The 11,095-nt window shown below is 37.4% G+C and overlaps 1 protein-coding gene and 1 pseudogene across 1 annotated transcript in view; one reads left to right on the forward strand and one right to left on the reverse strand.

Moving 5' to 3' along the window:
- CUNH6orf58 (chromosome unknown C6orf58 homolog) overlaps positions 1-9,166 on the forward strand; it is a 12,135-nt gene extending 2,969 nt beyond the window's left edge. The window contains exons 3-6 of the mRNA XM_004630306.1: positions 1,163-1,347; positions 3,140-3,240; positions 7,559-7,797; positions 9,066-9,166. Of these exons, the coding sequence (XP_004630363.1) occupies positions 1,163-1,347; positions 3,140-3,240; positions 7,559-7,797; positions 9,066-9,166 (626 nt within the window). The remainder of the gene's footprint in view (positions 1-1,162; positions 1,348-3,139; positions 3,241-7,558; positions 7,798-9,065) is intronic.
- Positions 9,167-10,736: 1,570 nt separating this feature from the next.
- Positions 10,737-11,095, reverse strand: part of LOC105740906 — a 1,031-nt pseudogene continuing 672 nt past the window's right edge.

Below are 11,095 nucleotides of genomic sequence, written 5' to 3' on the forward strand. Positions count from 1 at the left end.
AGAGCATGTACAGACAGAGCGTGTGCACACAGAGCACATACAGACAGAGCATGCACACACAGAGCATGCACACATGGAGCATATGCACACAAAGCACATGCACAGAGAGCGTGTGCACACAGAACTTGCACACACAGAGCATGCGCACACAGAGCATGCGCACACAGAGCATGCGCACACAGAGCATGCGCATGCAGAGCATTCACACATGGAACATGTACACATAGAGCACATGTGTTCCTCTTTTTCCATACGCCATGCTGAATCTTTTTTTTCAGAAATTCTCCAAGAGTCATGCTCACAGATCTTGATTTTTGAAACTTTTCTCAGATACTTTGGTAGACTGAAGAGTAAGCCGCTCAGACTAGGGCCCATGTCTATATTCAGGAGTGATGTCTATAAGGAAACATATTTTACATCACTTCCACTGGAATCAATATAAACCTAGATTCTAACTAGATTAAGGTATCTAAATTTGGCTGGGGAGATAACTCAGTGGAATAAGTGCTTACGTGGGAAGCGCAAGGTCCCAAGTTCAATCCCTGTTACCTCCAAAAAAGAAAAAGAAATCTAAATTTGATTGAATAGATATGCTATAAGTAGAATGATAATTTTTATTCATCAATCCAACTAATTATTATCCGAATGAGCTATAACCAGAAAACATTAAAAATATTGCTTTAGAAAAATAGCATAAAGCACAGACCTAGTGATATTATGCTTACAAATTAAACTTACATCTGTGAAATAGAAAATACTTATCTATCAAAACCAGAGTGAAATAGAATAATTTATGTTATCTAATTTATTTTTTAAGCTAGAATATTTGAAAAAAGTACAAGGCACAGTACAACCTTATGTAAAATTTTCTATCATTCTGTGTATTATTTCATAATTTTCTTCCTTCTTGGTTTAATGCTTTCAAGAAAGATTACCAAACTTATCTAAATTATTTTTTATTTTAAAAGCTTAGGTCAAGAACTACAAACAGTATATGAAAGTGAGTATAGAATTCATAGCAGTTGAATTCTTAGGTGGACTTTGCGATTCTTTTCAGTGCCTAACTTTTGTCACATGCTTCTAGACCTGTGTGTCTTGCCTTCACACATGCTGGCTGGTGACATTCCTGCTGGGGGTCATAATGAGCCTTTTGTTCCTTCAGATATGAACTATTTTCTGAGTGTTCTGCCCTTCCTCGCTGCCCTCGACTCCGGCATAATGGATATCTCAGCAGACCAAGTCACGCTCTTGCCACCCCCCAAGGACCAGGCGAAGTTCTGCTATGATGTTTCTGGCTGTCGTGCCACCTTTCCTGACATAATAAACGAGTGGAGAACATTTTTCCAGGTTCCTTTATCAAATTTTATGGTTTATATCCCTAGTTCATGGCAAGAAATTCCTTTGGATGTATACAGCATTTTGTCTGGGATTTTTTTTTTTTACATTGTGCAATAGTTTTCTTAAAATGAAAATGCAAACTGTTATGCCAAATATAGTAATAATACGTGCTATGGTGGGCATTGCATGTCATTACCCTGCATCATCTTTTTGGTCATTGTGACCAGATACTTAAGAAATATCCATGTAGAGGATGGACGATGCAGCCCATAGTCAGCTGGTTCCCTCACTGTGGGCTGTCGCAAGGCAGAACCCTCAAGGCAGAAGTGCGAGTATGTGCCAAGCTACTCATCTTGTGGCAGCCAGGACGCAGAGAGAGAGGGAAAGATCCACAGAAGAGGAAGCCACAGATGGGATACCATCCCCGAAGCCACGAGCTGTGGTCTCTGCCTTGCAGTTCCATCCTACCTTCTGCTTTCATCACCTCCCAATAATTCTATGGAATTTTTTTTTTTTTTCATTTCAGGGAAGGGTCTATGGGGTGTTCAGGGTCTCACTACTAGATCAGACTCATAGTGATCCACTTGTTTACAGCCTCCCACGAGCTGAGATTACAGGCAGGTGCCACCACACCCAGTCTCAATCTCAGCATATCCTGGGGGTGGGGCTGGACTGGCAGGCATTTTATGGAATTATGATCTGATCAATGGATTCATGTATTGAGGGAGATAATGTTCCTGTGATGTAGTCACCTTCTGAAAGTCCCACCACTGAACGCAAGAGACTTTTGGGACATGTGTTAGAAATAAATTGTAATACTCATTATCCCAGTATAATATTAACACAAAATTTGCCCACTCTTTTCACTTCAAATAAATGATATCAAGAATCATAATCATTAGGGGTATTTGCCTATAAGGTTAACAGGCTGGCATGGTGAATTTGAACTTTAGGTCAACTATGAGAACTAAAATGAAATGTGAATATAGCATTGGTTTTATACAACAAATCAATGTAATTCAACTAACTAAAATGACAACCTGTCGGTAGAACAAAATTATTGTATGTTGTTCTGGGCTAAATATTTTATGATGAAATTAAAGTCGATTGATTAAAAAGGTGTGGACTGAAGTCACTGATAAAGAGATATTTTGAACAGCTTGTTAGATTATCACTTCACCACTTGAAACATTAAATCTAACATTCAAACAAATAGTTGTCTTATATTCTAAAATTTTATGACAATTCTATTTTTATGGAAAAAACTGGCAAAAAAAAAAAGAAAGAAAGAAAGAAAGAAAGAAAGAAAGAAAGAAAGAAAGAAAGAAAGAAAGAAAGAAAAAACTCTCCAGGCCGGTGTAAAATATGAGCTTTTGAAAGTGCTTGAAGTTCATTGCTTCTGGGTGGACGTGCCTTGCTAAAAGTAGTGCATGCTTGCACCTTTTATCGAGCACAAGAAGCCTTGTACCTGTTCACTATTAGAAACAACAGTCTCTATTCTATTTGAATTTTTTCTTTCCTCTTTTTGATGAGGTTATCTATGGGCTTATCAACTTTATTTAATTTTCCAAAGAACTAGCTTTTTGATTCGTTAATTCTTTGAACTGTATTCTTCATCTCAATTGAATTAATTTCTGCTAATTATTTCTCAGTGAAATTATTTAAAAAAAAATAAAATAATAGATAAAAAAGAGAGAGAAACAACCGTCTCCCATCCGCTAGCGTCCTGCTCACACATAGGCCGGAGTGAGGCTGGAGTCCAGGCAGCTGACGCGCTAACGAGCTCCTCCTGTTCCCTTAGCACATGCAGACATCGTCTATCACCTTTGAACAGTTGTTGAAATACTTATGGAATGCACACGTTGCCTCCTTGGAAGTTTCCATTAAAGGTTTTGAAGACAGGTAAAAATGAGTATTGATCTGTAATAATGCTATATTTGCTTTATTGTTGCTCTCGCTTGTTTTTTCTTTATGCATTTTTCTTCTGATAGTGTGGCAGTAATTTTGAACTTTAAGGTTAATAATAAGTCCCATTATTAGGAATTAGTGATGAGGTTGAAATATTTTAGCAGGATGTTAATATTTAGAAATCATTGGATGAAGAGGGCCCAAAATATTTGAGACAAAAATATTGTGTTGAAAAGACTGTAGAATGAAAGGAATATTCTGACACTAGGAAATGAAATAGAAGGGGCTGGGAGATAGCTGGGTGGTCTAAGTGCATGCCTGGCAAGCGCAAGGACCTGGATTTGACATCAGAACCTCATGCTGTTCCGGCCCTGCCCATGACTGCCACTGAAACTGTGAGTGGGGACGGACATCTGTAATCCTAGTGCTGGGGAGGCTGAGACATGGGGATCACTATGAGTCTGAGCTGTGCAGCTAGACCCTGTACCAAATAAATAATTTTTTTCAAAAATTCAAAACAGAAACCAAAATAGAATATACACATGTGGATAATTTCTATAATGTTTAATATTGTTTTAAATATTTAAATATATTACTTTAAATATGTATCATCACATATACTTGAGGAAGTATCAGCTAATGTTAAGATGAGCAAACAACACAGCCTAGATAATTGGTAAGCTACTTCATTCACTATAATATCAGAAAGTGAAGCTATAGAAGCAATTCTGATTCCCGGGTGAAGACCATTCTCTAGAGGGTGAGACCACCACCATCGTGAGGAATGGGGTAGAAATAGCAGACCCAACAAAGGGAGAACTCACTGGCACTGAACACGTATGTGGGCACCCCAGGCAGAGAGGGCTGTTTCCCGCAGAGCCGCCCACTGCTGCTTTTCCCACCTACATTATCGTCCTGCAAGGTGCATAGCTCCGTGGGTAGCTGGCTCACCAGGATTTCTTCCTCTTCCTGTTGATACATCTCCAGGAGTTTGCTGATAAGTTGGACGGTGAAGAAGCTTAATCCATTCGCAGAGTCTAGCTCTGTCCCTTGGCAGTGATATAGTGTGGGGCTATGACCTTCAGAACAGATGGGACTCCTGTGCTCTTTCTATGCTACAGTTAGGAACACAGACGAGGTCATCATCCGGCAAGGGTCTGCACTGCAGATTAATATTCTGATTAACAGAAAAAGATTTGTATGGGTTATATTTCTTATTTATGAGTCTTTCCAGTTTCATAAAAAGATAAATTAATAGAAAAATGCAACTTTATGAACAAGAATATTTTAAGTATTGAAAGTTCTTAGACTTATAGGCTTTTTTCTTTTTATATGTGTTTCCTTTCTCTTATAGATTTAGACATGCAAAGACCTTGAATTTATTTTTATTTTTGCAATTGAATTATATTGGAAAAACTTTTATAGGGTGGTTGATTTAAAAATTGTTCCAAAATATCATGAAATAAAAAGGTGGCATAACTTTATATTTGTATAGGACCTTTTCCACTACAAGCATACTAAATAAAAAGGCAATCATTTTATTAGCAATTAGTAGGGTGGTATCTTCACTAATTATGACAAAAAAATTTATTAACACATTTGATTTCCTGAACTTTTAACTTGACTCTTCCCTGTAGGTGTCATTAAACTTTTAAAAATGAAATTAAAAAATTCTGCACTGTATTAAGTAAAATAAAAAACCCTAAGTACATTTAAGTATTAGGAGTGAATAAAGGAAGGTATAGTAAGTACTTACCTGTAATATAACTTATTTCTTTTTTCCATAATTTTGAGAAATAAATAGCAATGAGACAGCTTCAAATCAAATTGATAGGACAGTTCCAATAATTAACACATTGCATACTGCCTTCCTAGTGGTTATTTGTTGTACAAGATGCAGACATAATATCCTACTTACAAACACTATTAGACCAAATCCCTCTATTCCTTGAATTAAGAGAATGTAGCTACATATCTATCCTAACCATTTTGAATACACAGACACAAAATGGTCATTCATCTGTATCCCATATTTTTGTTTAGTTCCATCATTTAAATATTATAGGTGTGTGAACTCAGCAAAATATTCCAAACTAGTCCAATAATCCATAATAGTATTGGGTCTTCCACTTGACTGGCAATGTCCGAAGTTGTTGGCCTGAGTCCCCTACAGCTCAACATAACACCATGGCTTTATTTCTTGTACTTTGTTTTTATATTTTTCTGCTGGATGGTAAAGACCAAGAAAAAACAAGACCTATGTAATAAGAATTGTAGCTTTTGGATCTGATGAGGTCAGTCAAATCCTCTCAGGTTTTATTCTGAAACCCTGTACCTCAGATTGTAGATCCTTTGTCAGTGTCAGCCATGTGGATGAATCATGGCCATTGCTTAACCAATTTGCTGTCTGTGAAAGCCTGAGAGAATGTTTTCTCTCCTTGTGACTCTCCTTAGGCACACTCTACATCGTCAATCAATATAACTTATTTCAAAAATATTTCACTTGCTAATAATGCATGAATGAGTGATCCATTCTGGCAGCTAGAGAGTGGTAGGACCAGCATCCCAAGTCTGTGGGAGTTGGTGGCCCTCTCTGCCCTCTCACTCTGAGCGCTGTTCTGTTTGCCATGCATGAGGCTTGCAAACTGAGTTTAAAGGAACAATTCCACTGAGGCTGTAAGACCTTCTGTCTTGGAACTCGAGCTAGCAGTGACAATGAGGACAGGGCAGTGACCCAAAGAAGGAACAAGGCAGGAGAGAAAAATATGGAGTCGCTGGGGTCATGGGGCCTCCTTCAGGTTTATAACAACAACAGAAGACTTGTAAGCCCTTTTCTGATTGTCTGGAACAGAGAACTGTAAAAACTAGTGGCTGACAATCTTTTGGCTATGATTTCCCTGTTAACCTTAAAATATTCTACTGTGGCAGGATTTCACACATTTTTCTGGTTGTCTGGAACAGGTATGACACTGTTAGGGCTATGTGGCCCTTGCTTAAAATCTTTCTGAACTGCTATTTCCTGCAATCATTATTTGATAGACAACTGTGATGTATCAGTGGGATTCAACTCACACTGTACAAACGTCCTCATGGATCCAACTCTGCCCACCTGGCCACCTCTGGCAGGGAGAATCCCACCTGCCTGGGAGTCAAGTAGAAAGCATATGTGTTCTCTTGTCTATGCTATGGTTTACCTTACACTGACAAACAAACAAAAAAAACCCATTATATATCTGGTGAATCCCACAGAAGTGCTGGCAAATTAAAGCTGATGAGAAATTAGAAAATGGTCTAATATAATAACTCTTTAACTATGGAGACAGTACCTCGTGAATATAGAAGAATGGGAAGTGTTTGATTTCATCTCAAAGAGCTGGAAAACTTAGTGAAGGAGGTGACATCTGAGATGAGATTTGACAGAAAATGCTCCTGGTGAGCCACGTGAGCAGTGCACAACATATCTTATGACAGAAAAATATTTGGAGAATGTCTAAGTATCTCTGTTCTGTTACTGGTCATACAGCCCATAGCCATGAATTACGTCATCGTATAATTACTGGTGTAGTGGCGCACACCTGTAATCTGCCTACTCTCAGCTGAAGGCAGAAGGATTAAAAATGGGGAGAGGTAGCAAGACTGTGTCAAAGAGAAGTAAAAGAGTTCTGGGGATGTACTAACCTGGGATGGATCTTCACGAGTGCAAACCTAAAGCACAAAGACACAAGAAATTCCATTTACTATTTTTCACTGGAGTCATTTTCCCTACAAAAATGAGTTAGAAAAAAATGACTTAGAATATCAGCCTTATACACATTTCCTCTAGTAGAAAAAATTCTAAGAATTTTGAAAATTAACAGGAAAATTATCTTGTCTCATTAGAATGCTCAATGTTTTTGCAACTTCTTTGCTTCAGGAAAATCAAGGGTTTTGAAAGGGATACCAGAATCCAGGAAAATGTCTGACACAGACTTTTGATATTTATCTCTATATTACATAAGCTAATGTTTATCTAAGCATTTTCTTTCATCTAGCTGTTGTATGGTTTTCAAGTGGAAACAGACCAATTTAAATATATTAAGTGCACAATTAAATATTATTAAGAGGTGGAATGATTTATTCCTGCATTTCACATTGAATTATGTACCTTCACATCTCCTGATCAGTAGGGTAAAATCTTCACAGTATGAAAAGTACTTTTAAATAGTAGAAATATTAAATATGTTTGTTTGGAAGAGATAAAATTTTCTCAGGAAAGTGAGGTTAAATTTCTGAGGTGACTAATCATAAATGAATATTTCCCTTTCTGTGTTAGGTATACATATTATTCCAAAGAAGAAGCAAATTTTGGGCAGAACTGGGCTGTCTCTGTGAATTATTTGGCTGCCTCTCGGGTTCCCACTACCTTGATTAGAACCTACAACTTCCAGAAGGGGCTCCCCCCCAGAGTCCTTACCAGTGCTGATGTAGCCCCCTTCATCAGCAACTTCACTGGTCTTCAGAACTTCGTCCTGGTGGCTCTAGATGTTATCGGTGACCTGCACAGATACACAGGTGAGCATTGAATTAAAAAGTTTGAATGATCAAGACTGTATTGAAATGATAGCTAAGGGATTAATTCACCAGAAGCATAAAGTCACAACATAGACTCCAGGAAGGAATTCTGATGGTCTCTTCCATTTGTTAAGCAATACCACCTTGCTGTATGGCAGGACCATCAAACAACCACAGTTCTCACATCCCTGGTCCCACCTCTCATCTGGTTCCTGTATTGGACTTTGGAATGTGTAACATCTAATAAAGTACACTTTTCTTCCACATACCCACTCATATGCTGCATTTGGTCACCTGCACTGCTTTTTAAAACACTTTCTATTTGCTATTAACTGAAAAGAAAATAGAAGGATTTCCAATGAAAGTCTTGCTGTGATTAATGGAATTCCTATCAATATGTCTTATCACGGTTCTTAGGATGAAGCGCTATTGCCATTCGTCAACACAAAAGTCTGGCTCTATTACTTCCCATACCAAGTTTCCTAGCAGAGTAAACCTTAGAATAAATCTGATAACAAGTTTGAAAATTACCATGTCATTCCCATTTTCCACCCATGCAACTGAAACTTCAAGCCATTCTAAAAGCATAATTATATTATTAGTGTTTTCTCAACAGCAAAAAAAAAAAAAACCTTTGAATTTTAAGATGTAAATAAGCAAATCAACACAAACAAGTTAAATACATTTAAAAAAAATCCGTGGTATTGCTTTGAGCAGGAAAAGCATCCACTCAGGTTTGACTCTTGGTGTGTGAAGTTTGTTGTTACTGGAGTCACGGCTGGAATGTGGGAAATTGGCCACAAGGCAGCTTTGTGTCACACGAAGTGAAGAGCAAGTCTCCTTCAAAGTGTGGAAACCTTCCTCAGAGGGTTATGCCAGAAAACGAGTATGCAACATTCATTTGTCAATATATGTGTAGTTCCACTGAATAAAAGGAGCATGATTAAGGACATTAGTTGTCATGGTTTATAACTTATAAAGGTCACTGTCAATACAGCAGTGACTACTAAGTATGCTTGTCTTGTAGAAATTATGTTTTCAGCACTAAACTCATAGACAGAATGAAGTAAAGTTGATAGAACAGCCATTGCTCAGTGGTGCTGTTCATACTGTACCAAAGATTTATCATGTTTATTTTTCTTAGTGTGGTTCATGATTTTATCAGTAACTAATAGAAAATAAATGAAAGAAAATCAATCAATCGTATATTTCCAGATGAAGATAAAAATGTTCCCGGAGTTTATGTGCAATCCTTGTGTGTTTTGCAGGTTCCCTAACTCTGAATATATGGAAAATTTTAATGATGACCCAAGCTGCCAGGGAGAAGTTTCTGCAGTTCTTTGAAATGGTGTTTTCAGCAGCTTCTTAAAAATTCTAAATAGCTCTAACTTTTTATTAACAGTAACTTCAAAGAAGTAGTATAACTAGAATCACATAGATCTTCAAAATCATTTTTGATGTTTTGCATTGATGCTTATTTGTTAGAAAATTTTTCATGCATTTCTAAAAGTAAGTTTAAATTAACTATGATTATTCTGCTCAAGTAATAATTCTTGATTTCTGAATTGATCAATGCTCACATTTTAAGACTATGAAAGTATCAAAACTCACTAAGAAATTAATAAACAGATACTAAACTTGTATGTGTCTTTTGGTAATATCCTACATAACATCATTTGATGAAGATTAGAGAACTTTATCTTGAGGACTTACAGCCACAGGCAGAATATTTTGAAATAAAATACAGACAGACATTTTAAGTAATTATAGTTTATAAAACTAAGTGGTGGGCACGGTTGTAGCTCAGTGGCATAAGCACCTGATTGGCAAGTGCAAGGTTATGAGTTTGATTCTTACTTCCAGAAGAGAGAGAGAGAGTGAGAGCAAGAGCGAGAGTGAGAGAGAGAGAGAAAGAGAGAACTAAATTGTTAAAAAGAATTTATCAATTTATCAGCTTTGTTTGTTTTTTATGATCCTAGGCTTGGTAGAGTCCCCCATTGAAACCTTTAGAAGCTCCTGCTTTGTAGAGTAAATGTCAGACATATTGCAAGAGTCATCCACATTTCTCCTTTCAATAGCATTTTCCTGAGGAACCAACTACCTCCCAACCTTAAGAAACCACTAGATAATTTGGAGAAGAGCTTACAGTAAACATTAAATGTGTTAAAGTATGTGTGTGAAAGTACTGTGCTCAAGAGAAAGCATGAAAGATAATTTTAAATTCACCACAGTCTGACAAGTTTTCTCCAGGACAACCAGCAAAAATACAAGGCACAGAAAGCTTGAATAACAACACACAAAAATTTTCATTGATTTTTCCTGTAAATGAAAGGTGAATAGTGTGATTTAGCACTAGAAAAAGAAAAAGTGGGACTGGCATGGTATGTGGTGCTGGGATTGAACCACAGTCCCTCCGCTTGCCTAAGCAGGCACTTTAGCCTCTGAGCTATCATGCCAGCCTTAAAGACTTCTTCAGAGCAGTCATCTTTTGTCTCCAGTTATACCCTTTCTGTACCTTGGTACCTAGTTATTAATTTTTGTACATAGAAGCTACTTATCCAGAAGAGTTTGTATGTTTTGGTTATGTTTACAAGTGTATATAACATTTTTTTCACATAGGTGGTGAGGAACTTATGCAATTTTATTATATATTTTAATACTCTTCTTTTCATTTACCAAATTAGACCCACCCATAGAAATATACTATCCACCCATGTTTTCCATCAAAAGATTTTGTTTGTTTTAATCTTTGAATCCTTGGGGCCCCTTTTGTCACAATATGTTACAAACTTTGTGTTTTTTACACCATGATATCATATGTTTATTTGGCACTATTCTAAAGCTAGTTTATAAGATGAGGAGGAGGACACAGAAAGAGCACAGTGCCCACAGGACACATGAAGCCACTGGGTAGAAATGGGAGAGGGGAGGAAAAGTATTCAGTTCCACGGGGATCCCTCATCATCAGTCTCACTTCTTCTGACTGGCCATTTTCATCCCGCTCTTCATCGCTGTCAAAGTCGCTCGCCCCTGGCTTTGCTTTCCCACGATTTGGCCTTTTCTTGCCTTTTCCTTTGTCCCGACCTTTCTCATCTCTCTTATTGAACTTGATTTTCACCTTAACAAATTTTGCCTCAGACTCCTCTTCATCTTCCTCCTCCTCTTCCTCATTGCTTTCCTCCTCACCTTCCTCCTTTTTGGCAGTTTTCCGCCGTGCACTCTTTAAATTTATTTATTTATTTATTTGAGAGAGAGAGAGAGAGAGAGAGAGAGAGAGAGAGAGAGAGAGAGAGAGAGA

Source organism: Octodon degus, unplaced genomic scaffold (assembly GCF_000260255.1).
Source record: "Octodon degus isolate 3935 unplaced genomic scaffold, OctDeg1.0 scaffold00034, whole genome shotgun sequence".
Classification (NCBI taxonomy): Eukaryota; Metazoa; Chordata; class Mammalia; order Rodentia; family Octodontidae; genus Octodon; species Octodon degus.